The sequence below is a fragment of the Atractosteus spatula genome, chromosome 1 (assembly GCF_055471065.1).
Source record: "Atractosteus spatula isolate fAtrSpa1 chromosome 1, fAtrSpa1.hap1, whole genome shotgun sequence".
Classification (NCBI taxonomy): domain Eukaryota; kingdom Metazoa; phylum Chordata; class Actinopteri; order Semionotiformes; family Lepisosteidae; genus Atractosteus; species Atractosteus spatula.
The window spans coordinates 44,562,352-44,582,090 of record NC_142706.1 but is presented as its reverse complement, the minus strand read 5'-3'; the positions used below and the strand labels follow the sequence as shown (position 1 = coordinate 44,582,090).

Here is a 19,739-nt window from a genome sequence, read left to right as displayed (position 1 = left end):
CATGGTGGCCAGATCTGGATATATTTTCATCAAAAGTAACTGCAGGGGTGAGTGATGCTGAAAGCCAAGAGAGTCCTTGCCAAATAATCCCACCCTTCTCACTACAGTGCTTGGCCAGTTTTGATCAGTTAGCTAGAAACTAACCACACGAGGCCCCAGAGAGATCAGTCAATTTTAAATGCAAAGTTTTGAATATGATCAGTGAATGGTGAGAGAGATGCCAAGAAGATTTACAACAAATGATTCCATCAAAAATAGATTGCAAAACTTATGTGCAGTGAGAACTGAAGCACTTTCTAAAGGACTTGAAACGGAATGTGACCAAGGTATTTTAGAAAGAGAACTTATAGACAAAATCTATAAATAATTGTGTATATAAATTTTATAAATTGTGTATAAAATGGCTAATTCACATAGGAATAAAATACAGATAAGGGCACCAGTCTGAGATATTTCAAGTTTCTTAATATTTGTAAAACAGAGGACCTAGAAATAAAACATGAGGTTAAAATAGATTTGCACAGCACTAAATTTGACCAATGTTTACTGACATTCTCACACTACTTTTATTGTGATTGGTTTGAGTTTTTTGAACTGGCTTAAACATTGCTTGAGATCATTAAACCTTGATTAAAGAATAAAGAGTCAAAGAAAGCGCATTACAAATGAAAACCATGTTTTCCCGTGTTTTATTGATATGCACCAGAATTGGGGAAAATAAATCAACAGCATAATGCCAAAATGAGTAATTAAATCACAAAGCCTGATCAGGGAAAACCAGGAACTGAGCACACCGATTTCAACAAAGCATTCCTGTAATATGTGTTAGAACAGCATGAGCCAACGACAGACACTGCGAACAGAGTCAGGCAGTGAGGTCACTGACAAGAGTGCCCTAAGTGCGGGAGATAATTCCTGACAAATCCCGAGCCCCCATGTTCACAAAAACCGCAGGCTCTGTCCGACAGCACAGCACGGTTGCAAGCAACTCCTAAACATGCGATTCCCTGCAATCCGTTAGAAAGAATGTCGCAGGGAGACTCACACCGAAACACAAGTAACAGACATGTATTTGCATCTATCAACAGCACAACCACAAAGGGCCTGTTTTTCCACCCTGTTTTGACAGTATGTTAATAGTGATAGTTTACAATGCGCCTTGTGAATGATATTCTAAGGGATATAATCCAAGCAACCAGTTCTCTGTACAGTGCTTTATGCATTATTTAACTAAATTCAGGCAGAATCTGCTACTTATGAACATGAGGGCTCTCCGGTCGGGTAATTAAATTATTCTAGCTGGGTGGTGCCAAGACCCACCGCATTGGCGTACGCAGACAGGAGGCTGACTATCTGCCTGGTCTCTAAGGTGAGCCGAGCCTCTTTCAGCCAGTCCTGAGCCACTCTCCGGGGCTCCCCCTTCAGCTGGTTGAGAAACTTGGCAGCCAGCTCCAGGTCCCCGTGTTCGATGCAGAAGGAGGCGTAGGAGAGCAGTTTGAAAGTATCCAGGTCTTCGGCAGAGAGCTGGGCGGGGGGTTTGAGCTGCTCCTGTTCGAAAAGGAGCAGGGACTGCAGGTAGGAGAGAAAGTACTGGTACAGGCTGTTCCTGGTCTCGTCGATCATGGCAACGCGCCGGGCCAGCTTCCTGATGTGGCTGAAGCGCGCACGCAGGGAGGCCTCGCTGTACACGCCCCGGCTCAGGGCCTCCTGGGGCAGGGCCGTGGTCAGGGTCTGGGTGAACTCGTTGTCCCCGCAGCTGGCCCTGATGGTCTGCACTGCGCTCTCCAGGGGCTCCGTCGGGCTGTCCCCTTCCACAGCCTTCAGGGCGTAGCTCAGCGCCTCCACCGACAGCCACAGCTGGTGGGCCTTCCTGGCCTCCTCCTCGGCAACGGTGTGGCCTGAAACAGCGGGCATTTGGTTATTCTCGACGTCGGTGGGATTCTAGCGGATCTTTTCCGATTTTGGAACATAATGAAAAGAGAGGAAACTGCACCAAAGCACAGCTCGCCCAGTGGCACTCACTCTCGATGGCCTGTTCCAGGCCCTTCAGCCTGGCGTAGGCTGCATTCATATCCAGAGTGAAGTTATCCAGCTGCTCCTGCGTCATGCGCCGGTAGTGGGTGTCGTGCTCAGACATCTTACGAGCCAGTTCCTTCGCAAAAAAAAAAGGTTAATGCATCATTAGTGAGCTCTGCCTTACTTTTTAAAAACCCAATTCCCACTATCAATGGAGAGGATCATAATGGTTAAGGTGGTTCCTTTGGTTCACTCAAAACCCAACTCAATGCATAAATAAAACTGAGCTCATGAGAACAAATTCCAAGAGCCCGTCCGAGCCAACCACAGTTTAAACGATTAGCTGCGATTGAGCTTGCAATCAGACAAACAATGTCACGCACTGACAATTGGTACCCAATTCCTTTAAGCATCAAAGCTCTTATTGGCATTCTTAGATAATTTATGGAAGTATAACAGAACGCTGCACAACCACATCAGGACTGTACAGGAACACGTATTTGATCAGTAACCCCACAAATAATGTCAATGCAATTGTCATCTCCTTTATGTTATCAGTTTACAATATTTCAACAAAGTAGACCTGAACTGCATTGACATTTTAACAAATTCTCTTTCTCTGCAGCTGTAGTCAATAATCTTTGTGTTCCACAACAAGAAATGAGAAAATAAAACAGATGTAGAAATTAAGGATCACTCCTCTACACAGAAGTCCTGATCTTTGCTTGTTTCGGTTTTCTGTAGGCCATTTATTGATTCAGGCCTTTTAAATTGTGATATCCACAATCCCAGAGGGTCACAGGGTCTTCTGATAATCAATGCTCTTTAATCAATTCTTGACATTGTTTAGATTACCACTGTTCTGGTTCAGGGTTCTTTAGGGTTTTAGGTTACGATTCTTAGAAGAACAGAGCATCTCTGGCTTAGACAGCTGCATGACAGCCCATGGTTTCAATCAAAAACACTCAATTCCTGCTCTGCTGGGGTTGGGTTTATTGAAGTTGCTCTACTTGCCTCCTGCGCCTCGGCCTTGAGCTCCTGCTCCTGCACCTTGAGCACGTCTCGCAGGTGATCCGTGTGAGCCGCCGCCTGCCTGCGCAGCTGCGTCCTCATCTCGCCTTCCATGGCCTCCCGCACCTCCTCCACCTGCCAGCAGGGTGACAACACAACACACTCGCCATCTCCTTCTCACACCACAGCGCGCTGGCTGCAGGGCGACAACACAGCGCGCTCGCCATCCCCTCCTCACACCACAGCGCACTCTCCATCAGCTCCTCACACCACAGCGCACTCGCCATCTGCTCCTCACACCACAGCGCACTCTCCATCAGCTCCTCACACCACAGCCCACTCGCCATCTCCTCCTCACACCACAGCCCACTCGCCGTCATCTCCTCCTCACACCGCAGCCCACTTGCCATCATCTCCTCCTCACACCGCAGCCCACTCGCCGTCATCTCCTCCTCACACCGCAGCCCACTCGCCATCATCTCCTCCTCACACCGCAGCCCACTCGCCATCATCTCCTCCTCACACCGCAGCGCACTGGCCATCTGCTCCTCACACCACAGCGCGCTCGCCATCTCCTCCTCACACCACAGCCCACTCGCCATCATCTCCTCCTCACACCGCAGCCCACTCGCCATCATCTCCTCCTCACACCGCAGCCCACTCGCCGTCATCTCCTCCTCACACTGCAGCCCACTCGCCGTCATCTCCTCCTCACACCGCAGCCCACTCGCCGTCATCTCCTCCTCACACCGCAGCGCACTCGCCCTCATCTCCTCCTCACACCGCAGCGCACTGGCCATCTGCTCCTCACACCACAGCGCGCTCGCCATCTGCTCCTCACACCACAGCGCGCTCGCCATCTGCTCCTCACACCACAGCGCCCTCGCCATCTGCTCCTCACACCACAGCGCGCTGGCCATCTGTTCCTCACACCACAGCGCGCTCGCCATCTGCTCCTCACACCACAGCACGCTCGCCATCTCCTCCTCAAACCACAGCCCACTCGCCATCTCCTCCTCACTCCTCACACTGCGCTGGCTGCAGGGCAACAACACAACACACTTGCCATCCTCTTCTCACACTGTTCCACACTGACAGCAGGGGGTTTAAGGTAAAACTAAAGAATGTAATAAGCTCTTCAACTAAAACTGCCTAATAAGGGAACAAACCACCATCCTCTTCAGATCTCATCCTGCCTATGCACTTACGAGACTTTGAAAAACATCCAGCAGATTAAGGAAAGTAATTTAAGACATTGTTAGCCAATGTTACATTAGTAGCAAAGTTACTTAAAACACTGTAACATAACCAATGTGTAATACACCAGTAGCAGCACACTCACAAAACCTAATATTATTTTATAGGTTAATGATTAGAACTGGATATGAACTAGATTCCAGGTAGCATGCCTAAGTAGCTTTTTTCCTAAGTGTACTGTATAAGTATTAAAGGAAGGCATTTTTGAAATGCAGCAAACTTCAGAGCAAGAAAGAAATGGCTGGATGAGATCCTTGGATCAATGAACTATTAACTACTTAGATATTTCCTAGATGGGCTATATAGTCTCCCCTTGTTCGTAACCTTTCTCGTGTTCTTATACACACGTTCTTCACCTACAGTCTTAAAAAACACATCGGGAAGGAAAGAAAATTAAAATCTTATAATTAAGGGTGGTAATGTCACGATGCTATATTAACGTAGATTACTCACAGACAGAAGGAGATTTAACCGATGAGGTAAGACTATGGACTTCTATTTTACGGGCAAAAAAAGGAAATAAAACGTCAAATAAAGACACATTTGCAGTCTTCTCTGTAGCAAAACGTCACAAATAAATGCTATTTCTAACATGTACGTACACAGATCTATATAGGGCATAAAATAATAAAGTAGCAAAAGGAAATATTTCTGTCACCTACAGCTACAAATTTTACGATAATGATATGACATTAGATTTTAGAAATATATTTCACATGTAAGGGCACATAATACTACTGAAGTAAATGCTTCAATGAAGTAAGTTTGAGGAATCACTACTCTTGTGATTGTAGAAGAGTGCAGAAAGGTTTTTGAATTCATTCATCCTCTGCATACAACAATACACAATCTGACCAGCAGACACTGCAGCGTGCCGAGATCTCACTCCCAGCCGAGCTCCAGGATGCAAGTAAGTGCACGCTCTCTCTCCCGAGAGACTGAGCAAAGGAAGAAGCCGAATGTAGATTTGTTTTTCTATGAGCTATAAGGTAGCGAAGTGTCCGTGTCACGCGCCAGCCCGCACACTTCCCTGTGCTTCTCCCACAGGCAGCAGAGCAGGGCCTCACCTTCCTCTGCTGGTCCAGTTTGATCTCGGTGCGGTAGTGCTCCAGGGCTTTGGCCACAGCCGCCTCGAGCGCCTTCTTGTCCTCCAGCTTCTGCTGCTCCAGGGCGGCCTCGATGTGCAGCTGCTCCCTCACCCGCTGCTCCGCCAGCTCCCTGTTGAGCTGGTCTATGCGCCGGTGGGCGTGAGCAATCAGAGAGTTCAGGTCGTCCGGTGTCAGCTGGCCAGCTGGAAAGCACAAGCGTGGTTGAAGAACCCGGGGAAGGGGCACAGATCAAAGCCAGCACGACGGCGCCGCTTCTAGCGCAGACGTGCGCCTACGTGGACTGCTGTCTGCGTTGCGCACGCTTCAAAAGGCACTGAGAAAAGGAAGTTCTAGTGTTTTTCTAACACAATACACGCATTCACACCCCAAATGCCATCCAAGTGAGAAATTTAAAAGTAAAATAATCAAGGTGCTTGATTAAAACACATTTCGTTTTAGCAATGGATTTTAGATGTATCCAAAGCCATTTTGGGGGGGGGGAGGGAGTGTTACCCATCTTTCATTTGTAAAGGGAAGATTGTGTTTTTAAAGACGCCCCTTCTTCTGGTTATGTTCATCAACACTTTTCTTTCTTAACCACAATTGTCCGCAGTTCTTTACCAGAGGCTTTACCTTTGGAGGCTTTCCAAAGAAAATTTTCCATGGGGTACTAACACAGACGTTTTTAGAGATCAGAAGATATCTTAGTAGCATAAATACAAAATCACGTAGTATGGGCTAGTAACAAAGCCCTGGTGACTCAGGGTTAGGAACAGAAAACAGGTTAAAAAAATTACATGTACGTATGCAACAGATACTTTACAATCACTACAATGAAAATCACAGAAGACTATATATAAAGTCAAATAAAAGTGCACAGGCAAAAAAGTCATGTTCAATATTGCGTCTGAGTGCCCATTAAAAGGAATATTCCTAAGGAAAAGGAATAATCCTCCTAGGAAGAAAAAGGATGAATTAGGGGGAAAAAGGTCTTGTTTTACAGGGAAGCATGATGAAGTAAACAGTTATGATCTCTTCTCAGAGGCCTGTTAGTGCCATGAAAAAATCTGTGAGGAGAAACAAAGGCCAAAGAGCTCTAAAATGCGACAGAATGCTATGAAAGAAGTCTGTCAGGGCGAGTACAGTAACAGGTACAGTAAAAGGTGTCAGAAAATGATCAGCGGGCTTTACTTTCTTTTATCATTGCAGTGTTACAAAGCTAAATTTTGTTAGCACCTACAAACATGCGTCTACAAATTGATCAAATAAGTAGGAAATGTGTGCAAGCAATCCTTTCATAGGATCATAGGTGTTAATGTGCTCTTTATGTGTAAGATGCAAACTTTCTGACAATATGTGGCTCAAAAGGCAGATGGGGCAGCTTATGTTTAATACATTACTTATTAAACAATTCTGCTGCTTTAATACCGATAACCTGCAATTACACTGTCTGTATAATCTGTATAAAGTCAAGCCCTTAGCTTTTGCAAAGCAGCTAATATCATAAAAGGTACTCATTTTAAATCTTTGTTCAGATTATTTAAAATGTAGAAGTTTCATCGTTTTTAAAAACCTAGTTCACCTTTTATGAATTAGACACCATTTTTAGATTGTGGTACATTTTTAAACACTTCCAACAGAATCGTTCAATACAAGAGATCGATTGAAATTCAATACACGGTATAAAAGAGCCTTCTGTCGTAGGGCAATGCATATTGGCCACTTGAAAACAAAGCTCTTTGGGTTGACAATCAAAGCAATGCATTTTGTCTACGAAAGTGAACTACAAACAAAATAGCTAGTGAATCAAGACGGTAATGAAACGCATCAAAACCACGAAGCACTCACCTAAGTCAGACACCTCTGTAACAGAAAAGGAAGGCGTAGAAAGGTTAATTCACATCCACCACAGCACAACTACAATTAGTCACAAACCCAAAGCCATGCAGTAAAAGATTAAAAGTAAATGAACACGGCAAAGTAAATGAACAAAGCTTTGCCTTTTTGAATGTCACATAAAACAGCAAAAAGTTCCCATTGATCCATATGCAGGATTTCAATGCCTGCATCCTGTTTGTAACAACTGTGTTCATTAATGAACATGAAAAAATTCACCATCTGCAACTTTTTTTCCCTCAACAGCCAAGAAAAAAATACTATATGCATTTTTCTGCATTGTGTTTGCCAGTTAATTACATCTTGTGCTTTGAAGTACTAGACTTTTAAGTTTCATAGTAACATTATACTGTCATGTCCCATCACTGTACACACTGATGTTGGGGTGTTAATACATTTAAAACTGAATTTGACTACAAGCATGAACACCAAGAGCAAGCCATAAGCTGCTTCAGATAAAAACAACTTAGAATCCATGCCAGACGTAAGGCAAAATTCTGACCTTTGTTTTATTATGGTAACAAAACACTAGGAAAAGGCATTCTTATGACAAAGCCAGAAGAGACATGCATGTGCTAGAATAAATGTTGGGAATAGCACAGCTATTGTCCTTGTGATGTCGATCTCCATCTTCAGAAATGAAAAGGTCAAACATTCCTGTCACACCCTCAAGTCCCTCTTCCTCCATGTTTAATTTTCATTTACAATTTCCCAAAGTAGGATTTCCACCTACTGCACCGGTTTTTAATATTTTCTGAATCCAGCTAATTGGCCTTCCATGCTGTAAACAAAAAATCTGAAAACCAAATTTATTTGCTACTCAATTTACGGTACAGTTCTTTGCTTTGAAAATGATAAAAAATAGTTAATGGAAAACTTCCAATGTAACCATGTTAATATGCAAGAATAGGAAAACACTCTGATATTAACAATTCTGTAAAAACCATTATAATACAATCCGTCAACTGTGTTGGTGTGGACTTACTGAGTCCCTTCCAGCCAGGATGGATCTCAGGAGTGATGCTGTCCAGCTCTTTGAGAAAATGCTCTCTGGCCTGAGTCACCAGTTCGCTGTACTGAGCTTCAATCTTTGCTTCTGTCTGGGCTGCCTGGACCTGCAACACAGAATATCCAGTAACAGGGAATCAGGCCTCTCAAAACAGCATGTTAATGGCAGGGGCACAAAGGCTCTTCCCAGTTTCAAGTTCATTGTCATTATACTCATACACAGCTATATGGTATAATGAAATGCTATGTAGCTAGCTCTCAGGCGGTGAGTAGTACAAAAACCAACAATACAATTGTGTAAGAAACGAAAGACAGGGACAACAGGCAATGTGCAAAACAACAACAGCTAGCAGGTAATGTGCAAAACAGCAACAGTTGTGCAAAATCATACGTCAACAGAATGAAATAAAGGATACAAAATTATGGGGAGTGAACGTCTTGACGTGAGGTAGAGGTAGATGTCAATGTGCTTTTGAGTTTTGATAAAGTTTTCGCACACTTCTTACCTTTTTAACAACATTATCTAGGTCGACTAGCATGTTGTGCAAGTTCTTCTCTGCCGCCAGGATCTGCGGCTTCGCTCCGGTGACCTTGGTCTGCTTGGCCTCCTCAATCACCCCTCGCAGCTTCTCCAGCTCGTTCCTACAGGGGAGTCATGGGACAACTCGCTCTGTGTGCTCTAGTTCAATTTCAGGTTTTCAATTACCTGAACAACATACATTATATCCTAATGGAAAGACCATTAAAAAAAAAACTAAAAAAAAAAACTTTGTGTCCCAGCAAGCAACAGGCACAAGGCGGGGTACACCCCGGACGGGACGCCAGTCCATCACAGGACACACATTCAAACCAGGTCAGGGCCTGAAGCCGATAACCCACCTATTTCTGTATGTTTTTTGGATTGTGGGAGGAAACCCATGCCAACATGGGGAGAACATACAAACTCCACACAGACAGCAGCCTGGAATTTAACCCAGTACCCCAGAGTTGCGAGGCAGCCACTGTCACCTCTTTTAAATATTTAACAATCTAATTTTCCTGATGGTGGAAGAAACAACAATCCTTGTATTTAAAGAAGAGGGGCATCCTGACAGAGTTCTATTTGATTAAAAAAACTACTCTACCTTAAAACATGACTCATTTAAACATGAGCTGCTGTTTTAATCCCAAAAACAGATATCACAGTAAAGCAGGTGGATTTGAAAAGTAAAACTGAGTGAGAAAATGACGGAAAACCTGCAGTATGCAATGTGAAAGATTTCCAACACTGTACTTCTCTAGTCAAAAGATGTCAGCGGACTTGACATTCTTACTTGGCTTTTGAGAGAGCATCTGTGGCTTCATCCACACTCCTGCTGCGCTCCTTTAACGCATCCTCCAGGACACGCCACTGAGCAGTCTTCTGTTCTGACGAAGTCTTTCGAGATTGAAAACAAAATAAACTCTTCATAGAAAACGGCCTGGATCACACACATGCTGTACTACACCAGTTAACCTAATCCCCCATTAAGAATCTGCCACTGAGTGCATTTTGTTCTCAGTCAAACAATAAATCTTTAGGAGGCTGGTAAAGCAAACTCCAAGAACTTCAGGCCTGGAACACAGACTAGGTAATGAACACATTCCTTGACTTGTCTTTACATGAACATCGTATTTAGTACTAAAGACAGGAGGCACTTCTTCACATTGGAACTAAATTAGATACTGCAACTTACTAAATTATATAGTGCTAAATTACCAAATTATGTTCTCTAAGGTATGGTTGAGACTTTGATAAAAATGCTTTTAAACCTAGCTGTCTGGACCTATCAATTATTGTGAACACCTGAACTGTTGTTTTAAGCACCTAAATAGGACTAATTAAATATGATGTCTTTATTAAAAAAAGGGCAGGCTCTCTCCTCCATCTTCACTTCATTAATTAAATAAAGGTCCTTCTTGATTTTGCTGTGGGCAGCAGATGACTCTGTGTACCTCGGAGTTCTCCATGGCCTCTTTCAGTCTCTGGGTATGGCTGTTAATGGCGTGGACAGCAGCATCCTGGGCACCGATAGCCTGAAGGGTCACTTGGGCTGTTCTGCTCAGGGCTTCCTCCAGCATCGTGGACACCGCTACAGACAACAAACAACCACCCTCAGAAAATGTCAATGTGCCATCGCTGTTTTCCACAGACACGCCTGACCTACAGTTCCTCCTCCATCACCATCACGAGCAGCCAGAAATACCTCAGTCTCACATTCTCATACCGGCTTACCGGCTGCTTTTCTGTGGTCACATTTTTCCACAGGCTCTATACAAATTATAACACACTCCCCTATCTGCACTGTTATTTTCCTTTTGCACAATTTTAAGCTTAAACAGAAACACTGTCTGACTTCAATCTGGCAAGGAGAAGAAAAGCAAAGAAAGTCTAACAATCTAAAAGAAATCTAGTAATACCCAAAAGCACTGAGGACCTCTGAAGAATATCTAAATAAATGACTCCTACTTCCGTTAATATTAATCCCTGAAAGTGTGTAATTAATACAGCGCATGCTGATACAGGCCCCTTACAGGCGATCTTCTCCTGCTCCTCTTTGTCCTGCTGCGCCAGGTGGGCAGCCACTTCTTCTGGCGGGCGCTCTTTCCCTGCAGGGGAGTCTTCATGGGCACACTCCTTACAGTGCCCTCCTGCAGAGAGGCAAGGACACAGGGATCACAGCTCTGAGGCGCCAAAGCGCGCAGCTAATGAGAGCACGATGGATGAGCACTCTCCTATCACCACACAGCCACACAGAACTTAGTTTCAGAACGCATGCAACACTTGAAACAAAGAATAAATACAAGTAAGTTTAACAGGACCCATGCACTGAGCCAATTACAGAAGTGATGTCACCCTCTCTGAAATCTAGACAGTGCAGACCCAGTCTTTTGGCTCGGTGAAGTGATCTACTGCCCATGAGTGACTGGGATCCAATCCCGGAAGGGAAAACTGCGGACGTCACTCAAGCACACAGCGATGTGTGTAGCACAGCAGCCTGATCCAGATCACAAGCACGAGCGGGCTTCACACGCCCACACACACGCCCGGGAAATGGATGGATCTGGAAGAGAGGCCCCACACCCCACACCCCACACCCCACACCCCACACACGCAGCACCTGCGTCCCACTGACCTGACTCCGCCTGGGGTTTGTCCTCGCCCAGCTGCGGCCCCTCGTGGGTGCCAGGGGCTGGCACAGACGGCACCTCGCTGATCGCAGAAATGATGTGGGCTGCCTCCGTGGAGGCCTCTGCAAGACAGTCATCACACATCAGGGCTCTCACTGTGCACCTGAGACGCAAACTCATATCCAATTCCTCCTAATTAAACCTGCCAGGTATCATTACGTCTAACGCTATCGTAACTCTCAATGTTATAATGGGCTCTGATTTTACAAAGCCCTAAATATACTACACCTGGAGCAGATATCAACATACCCTCTACATACTCTCCACCTATTCCAGTACTATTTTGTCAGGCTGGCATTTTGTATAACATTATTTAGCATTAAAAACTTTACTTAAAACTTTATTGCAATTACAACTCTTTAAGGATAGACCAGGGTTGGGTTACTCTTTTTGAGAAATGCCCTGGGATTTTTAATAACCACAGAGAGGTAGGATCTCGGTTTAACGTCTCAACCTTTTTACAGTATTGTGTCCCCCTCACTATACATTAGGGCAGTGGTTCTCAAACTGTGGTACGCGTACCGGCAGTGGTACATGGAGTGCCGCCAGGTGGTACGCCAAATGACCCTGGAACTGTGTCGTGTGCGCTGAAAAATCGGGACGGGTTTTCATATTTTGTATTTTAATACGTGTCGAATACGCAGCCTACGTACTACGATACAGTGCGCGCTAATACTTCAGTGGACACAAGAGATACTCTGTAATTCTATACCACTCTATAGGAATGCGTGCTACGGATGCAAGTGACCAATTGTATTTAAAAAAAGCTACTGTATCTCCAGCAAATAGGGAGAAAGGAGAATGTGCGTGATTTTGGAACAATGCCAACGTTGTAAACACAGGAATGCATAGAAATATGTGCTACGAACGCAGGTAATCTTGTGAGCACACGAAAGCGTGATAACAGAAAAATATTTAAGAACTGTTCTAATTTGAGAAAAATACACCGAGCGTCTCTGTGTTTCGCTCCCATGCGCATGAAATAAAAACTTTAAATAAATACGGAAATAAAAACGGAAACACGGAAAAATGCAAGCTTGCGGATTGCTAAAGCAGGTAAGCTACACTATTTTTGAAGAACCTTATTTACCGTTGGCAAAAGAGCTGACACGTATTATGTGTAGAGAAAAAGCTGCTAAACAGCTCGACCTGCTGCCCCCCTCCCCCTGAAAGACAGTTATTCATAGAATTATTGAAATGAAGGATTATATCAAAAGTACACTGATAGAGCGCGTTAAGATGAGCAGATCTTTTTCACTGCAATTAGATGAGTCTGTAGTTGATTTGGCCAATTTGCTCGTTTACGTTAGATACGAGTTTGAGGGCATGTCCCATGAAGACTTTCTGTTCTGTAAACCGCTACCAACAGGAACTACAGGAGAGCACATATTTCAGCTTCTGAATGAATTTTTGAAGAGAATGGCCTCGACTGGATAAAATGCGTCTGAGTTTGTACAGACGGTGCTAGAGCAGTGACAAGCCGACATAACGTTGTAGTTGCACAAATTAGATAGGTTGCTCCAGAAATTAATGTACGCATTACAACATCCACCGCGAGACCTTTGCCGTCAAGAAAATGCCTGACGATTTAATATCTGTTAGACTCTGTTGTGAATTGTATCAAGGCTCGAAAAATTAATTCACATCTGCTTTGCTCAACTAAATAGGCTCACCCCTCTCACTGAAATGGTGCTTTTATATTAGTTGTTGTTAATGTTTTTTTTCTGTAAAACACTTTGAGAAGCCACCTTTAAAGGCGCTATATTAAATACAGTTTATTATTATAATATTTATTATATGTATGTGTGAGTGTGTGTGTGTGCACGCGCGCTCATGTTGGTCATTGAGAATTTCTGGGGTTCCTATGAGAATATGACTTATAGGTGGTACTTGGATGCTTTGGTTGGATTAGGGGTGGTACATGGTCCAAAAAGTTTGAGAACCACTGCATTAGGGCATTAGGACCCACACAGACTGCAGGGTGAGCGCCCCCTTCTGGCTTGCATTACATCAACACCTCAGTCACCAATCGTTTTTTAAATTACAGATCTACCACTTGAGCACAGCAAAAAGTCTCTGGCTCCACAAACCTTCCCCATGGAGCAGACCGTTACTAGATTTCTATGAAAGCCCACCTGTCGGCCACCACTCACCTTCCAGGCTCTGGTCCTTTGGAGATGTCTCCGGAGGTGGGGGCTTTTCAGCAGGGGTCACCTTGTCTTTTCCCTTTGGTTTGGGCTGCTTCGATTCCTTCATAGCCTCGGACACCGAAGAGATCTGGAGCGGACCTGGCTTTGTCTTCCAAACGCGAGAAACCAGAAATGGGCTCATTATAACACATTTACTGTATATCTCCCCTGATCCACTATCTCAACACACTGACTTCTTATACAACTTCTTTTCATAACACTGGACTCTCCAAATGAATTCTGTGTGTTGATAACTCTTCGTATCAACAGCTAAAAGGTGTCACACCCAACATTTGTCAAGAGGATTTAATTCAGAATCCATCTAAGCACAAAACTATTACCATCTCTTACTATGAACAATAATACAATTTATTATTTGACTTTATAATATATAAATATACGTTATAAGCATTCTATGATTATAAGAGCTCCAGAGATATTTATGCATTAAAAAATATGAAAAAACAAATTTTCTGTGGTCACCAACTCTAGGAAAACAAACATTAATGGTCTTTTTCCAGTGCAGTTTCAGCCCTGTTCCAATACAGAGCCTATTGTTCCAATATAGAGATTTATAGTTTAATTGTGGGTGACGTCAAAATCTCTGATCAGGATTCCATCAATCTACTGTATCTCACACACTAATGATTCAGTTTGTTTCCTACATTGTGAAGACACTTAAGCTGCTCAATTGTTTTCCCCTCTTATGCATGTCTGTTTCTTCTTTGGTAATGGGTTCATGTTGTGTTAAATGTATTGTGTTACGTCTAAATTCCTATTTGGAGGAATAAAGGAAGTAAATAAAAGTACTGCTTTGGTCAGACAAGGCTAGGTGACAGGGGCCATTACGTCTTGTCAGGTATTATAAAACACATCACTTCTCCACTCTAGACTAAGTCTGCTGTAGGTGTAGCGGGACAAAGGACTGACAAGTAGTGTAGTTCTGACAAGAGCACATTTCACATTTCAAGTGCACAGTCTGCACCCTCTTTCAAGATTATAGTACTGACCCAAGTTGATTAACCATATCTGAATCGGAGATAATTGGTACAAAAACAAGTCACAGCAAAGAGAAAAATAAAATCACAGTAACAAAGTTCACAAAAGACGAATTCTAAAAAAGACCAGAAACAACAGTTATCTTCAATCTGAAATTCGCTCTAATTTCAGCGATAACCTAACAATTGTCAACTAAGGGCGCTAATAAGTATTTTCACCACAAGGATGAAAAAAGGCACCTATCTGTTTAATTTTAGCTTGACAAACAAAAACAAACTCAAAGAGCATTTATATCCAAGCAGAAAACAGTGTTCAAGCCACTTACCGGTTTCTTTGGCAACGGCAGTGCATAAGGGGCAGGACCAAGGGTCATTTCAAAGACTGTTTCAGAGTAGGGGACGGACTTTTCTACATTCTCTCTGAATTTAGGGTCCCATTTCGCATACAGAATCGTGCCTCCCAGTCCTCCCCCCACAAAGAGGAGACCTGCTCCAACTATTTTGCCTGCAGAAGCCCTGTGTAGTGAAACAACAAATTAACCACAAAAGTACGGTAAATTACACACACCCTTACAAGCAAGTAAAGACATTGTTAGTATTCCTAAATTAGTGATAATGGGAGTGTTTAGCACAACATTCAATCTTAGTAAAAAGAACATCAGCAAGACTAAGATGTATAAATGGTATTGGGGAGAATGAAAACGTAAATATTACAGAACAGTGCCTGTAACTTAAAATTTAATTCTCCTTTTCTTTCTTACACTATGTTAGTTTAAGGTCCAAAGAAAAGTACTCACGCAAACATTAATTACACTGTATCTCAAGGCTAGTCAGGGCCCCGACAGAAACCTAACTACTGTACTATACCAACAACGTGTGCGCTGTCTGAAAAACTGCACATCACAGATCAGTCCGTCTCAAAGGCCCAACCAGCTATTTTTCTGTAAACGAGATCGAGGAGGTGCAGAAAACTGAACTCCCATTCTTCCTCCATGACACCCGGGAGTGAGAGTACGTACCCAGACCTTCCTGATGTCGTGTAGCGCCGGCAAGGCAGCAGTGGACGGACCGACACTTTACCGCACAGGCAGGTCTGCAGAGAGCAAAGCAAAATACCGGCGCAGTCACGTCATCTGCTCACTTAACTTCCTCGGCTCCTTCCATACATTTGACGTTCAAATACTTCACAAATCTTCACAAGTGCATTTTATAAAACAATTTTCCTGATTCAGCGTACAGTCTAAGCTATTTAGGGGGAAAAAAGTAAAGTGTAATGGATAGAACAGAATGAGCAACGGTGGCCTACCGTATATACAGTAATTGTAGGAAGAGGCACTAACACCACAACAAATGAGCACTGGAATCAATAGCATTTGTTGCCGTTCTAATGCCTCGTGGCTCTGTGGCTAAGGATCTGCGCCTGTGGCTGGAAGGTTGCCAGTTCATATCCCGCGGCTGGCAGGGGAATCCTACTCCGTTGAGCCCCTGAGCAAAGCCCTTAACCCAACCTGCTCCAGGGGCGCCGTATAAATGGCTAAACCTGCACTCCAACCCCAAGCTTCTCTCCCTGTCTGTGTGTCTCATGGAGAGCAAGTTGGGGTATGCGAAAAGACAAATTCCTAATACAAGAAATTGTATATGGCCAATAAAGTGATCTTATCTTATATACAGTGCCTTACAACAATTTAACTAAACTATAGACTTTTTTTAAAGCCAATATAAATGTGAATGCTCAACCTGACACTTTTATGGGCGAAAGACATACAGAAGACATCATATTCCTGTAATAGTTCAAGTTGGGAGCTGCGTCAGCATGCGCAGGCTGCAAAGGAACAAGTTAAAGTTTTATTCCATGCTGAAAAGAGAAGAAATGAAACACAACATTTCAGCTGTGGAGCCCTCTTTGGGTGTGTCAAAGGAAAACATGTCAAATTTCATACGAAATCCTTTAGGAATGATATTATAACGACGACATCTGTAAAGGAATAGGAGATGGTTAGAAAGCCTGGTCTTGGAACAGATCACTGTGAAGAGACTGAATGCTGGTTTAGTGAGAGAAGGGTAGCCCAGGGAGGAGGAGAAGGAATGACGAAGAGATCTAGAAAAAGATATTCCTGTAATGAACATTTTCGTTTTTGAATTTTCTTTGCCGTTTTTGCTCACATACAGTATACATGTAACTTATTCACTCATAAATGTGTTCACTTACAATCAAGATTTGATTAGCAGTGTTCAAAAAAATCACACAATTCATACTCAACAAAATGGGGCATTACTGGAAGGGATGTGAATACTTCTGCAAGGCACCGTATATGGGGCACCTAGACTGCTGAGCTCACTAAATGTATCAGCTATCGAGTTTCATAATAAACTACATATTTAGTGAGCAAGGTGTATATTAAAATATGCCAGAGGGATAGAGTGGGCAATGACAACATGACCAGTGGTCACACAATACTTGGCAATGTTCTCAATTTTGGATGGCAGCACTTGTGTTTATCTTTTTTATACGAAATAAAGGGGAAATCAGATGCAACACGCTCATAAAACACTTTAAAGTGGGTGAAGCAGAATAAAGCGTCACCACACCTAGTTTATCGTCCTATCCCAGTTTATTTTATTTTTATGGAATATGTTTGATGTGTTATGCAAACCTAATTTTACACCGATCGAGGTCGACAGCTTTCATGAGCATCAACCTTGTCTGAAAAGCAAACCAGAGTATTTCAAAATCTCCAATAACAAAAAGACATTTGGAGTTGCAATATAAAATCATTTAGTTTTACAAAACAGTATTAAGAGACCTACTCACTAGGGGTAAAACAATGCATTATAGGAGTAGCACGATCATTTCAAATTACGCTATGAAATCCTGTCTCCCTAAATCAGAACTTGGTAATGTAAATACATTTCCCCTGCCTCTTACACCCAGGTAAAGCCAACGTCGAAACCCCGATTCATACACATGTTCCACTGGCTAATGAAAAAAAGTTTTTAACAAGGTCATGTCCTTCTGTCATCCAAAACGTTCAGAGCCTTTCAGGCAACTGCGGTCCTTATTACGATTAATTGTGCACTTAATTAACGCCAAACAGCATTACGCTGTTTATACTACATACTAGCAGCATTTTCTTAAAATAAAAGTCGTATCAGCACGAAGAAATTACAGTTTGACATTGATGAAGCCACTCCTCGCAAATTTAATTCCCACTTTACTTTCCAAACTACTTCTAAGCCGGGCGCTTGATCCCACCTTATTCATTTTTGCAGACACTTATTGGATAACGTCTGTGTCGATCCTGGAATATTCTGCGCTAATTCGCTCATCGCTGCTGTTAATCACGCAAAAAAATGACACACCGTGCCCACCCTAAATAACGTGCCGTGCGTCATTTTACATGCACCATAGAAATTAAACCACTTTCGAAAATGCAAAAGAACGATAGCTCGGAAAGCATTTTTACTTCAATCTTACAGTTTTTAGAATTTCTATCACACATGGAGGCAAAGAACTCCCATGTTGTATCAATAAATGCACGTCTAACACAGGCCTCTTAGAGTCGGAACAGTGAATGACAAGACCGACTTTCGTTTGTAAGAAACGCACTTACTTGAGCTGCAGCACTGGCTGCTTTTCCACAGACGCGCAGCATTGTTCTTGATATACTTTTAGAGTCGTTGCGAGCTGTAACGGATTACGATCTCTCTTTAGTTAAACATGATAGGTACGTTCAGCCTCGAAAGCGCTTTTCCCGGACACCCCACACCGCCTCTCCAGCCCCCTTTGCCCTCTGACAGAGTACGGCAGCACATGCGCAGTCCTCCTCTACCGAGGGGCCCGCAAAGAGCAACTTCTAGGGGGCGGGTCTACGACGGCCGAGTGACTTGTGGGAAAGCCAATGAGAGAGCCGAGATCTGGGACCGGGCCCTTCCCCGAGCACATGGTGAGTCAGAGCTGTGTGCGTGGGGCCAGTCACCACAAGGTTGTTACTGAGACAAAATTTAATTGAAGCAGTTTTTTTCCGCCCAAGGTTATACATCTGTTTTACATATTGTAAAAGGAAAATACGTATTAAGACTACAAAAATAATTCCATTTACAGTGTTCATTGGCGTTATTTAGTGTTTTCAAAATCCAGGTCTTTGTAGTTGCCTTTTGTCCAGAGTGATGAAATTTACATTAGAATAGTCAACTTTTTTTAGACATTTAGCAGCATGTTCCAGCACAAGAACACCAGAGTGATGGTGTTCAGTTTTGTAAAGGCTAGCATAACACGTTGTACAATATGTTACTGTGTGCCAGTCTATTATGTGTTAACAATTACTTTAGACTTGAAGTTGTCTTAGTTCTGTGCTGTTGGGTTATTCAAGATTAGCTTGTAGGTTTTAGAAATAACCGACTTTAAGTTTACTTAATATTGTTAATGTTTGTAACTTCTGTGGAGACCAGCGGATACATGAGGGACTCTAGGATCCACTTTAGGAATCACATTCATAAGAATGCCTCATGAGGTCTTTTTTTTTTCTTTTCTCTATTTCTGTTTCTTCTGACTCCACCTCCCTCTCCCTCTCCCTCTCCTCCTCGTCTGCCAAGAAGCTCTGTGTCATTCTTGCCTCTTCGACCTACTGTTTAAAGCACATTTCTCCTCTCTGGCACCTTCTTCTTGAGCAACATTCCCAGAATTCATCCCTTCCTTACCAGCTATTCCACACAACCTCCACTCCAAGCCCCGGTACTGTCCCATAGACTACTGTCATTCCCTCTTGGATGTCCTCCAAGCTAAAACTGGAGCTCACCCAGAATTCCTCCCTTTTCTCATGCTCCTCCCTTACTCCAGTCCCTCCACAAATCAAAACCATAGTCCTTGTCCACTACTGTTTCAACCATCCTGGGATTTTCAATCCCCTTTCTCTCCCTAAACTCCCACCCTCTGTCTCTACTCCTTATTAGCCATGTAAATATTATTGTGAAAAGTAAAAATAAAATTCACCAGTATATCTTCAAAGACCCAGTCACTTATTCTTGAGTTACAATTACCGAAACAGCCCCATCCTAATTAATTCCTC

At 43.2% G+C, this 19,739-nt stretch overlaps 1 protein-coding gene across 1 annotated transcript; it reads right to left on the bottom strand.

Annotated features, from left to right (window-relative positions):
• Positions 1 to 672: 672 nt before the first annotated feature.
• Positions 673 to 18,495, bottom strand: immt (inner membrane protein, mitochondrial (mitofilin)). Its single transcript, XM_088929750.1, has 14 exons — positions 18,285 to 18,495; positions 15,693 to 15,766; positions 15,000 to 15,189; positions 13,640 to 13,784; positions 11,432 to 11,548; positions 10,830 to 10,946; positions 10,251 to 10,387; positions 9,590 to 9,693; positions 8,783 to 8,918; positions 8,254 to 8,383; positions 5,352 to 5,575; positions 3,031 to 3,162; positions 2,023 to 2,152; positions 673 to 1,898 (listed from the first exon to the last, which is right to left on the bottom strand). The coding sequence occupies exons 1-14, from the start codon at positions 18,324 to 18,326 to the stop codon at positions 1,291 to 1,293; spliced, it is 2,286 nt and encodes a 761-aa protein (XP_088785876.1). The 5' UTR covers positions 18,327 to 18,495; the 3' UTR covers positions 673 to 1,290.
• Between the last annotated feature and the right edge of the window lie 1,244 nt (positions 18,496 to 19,739).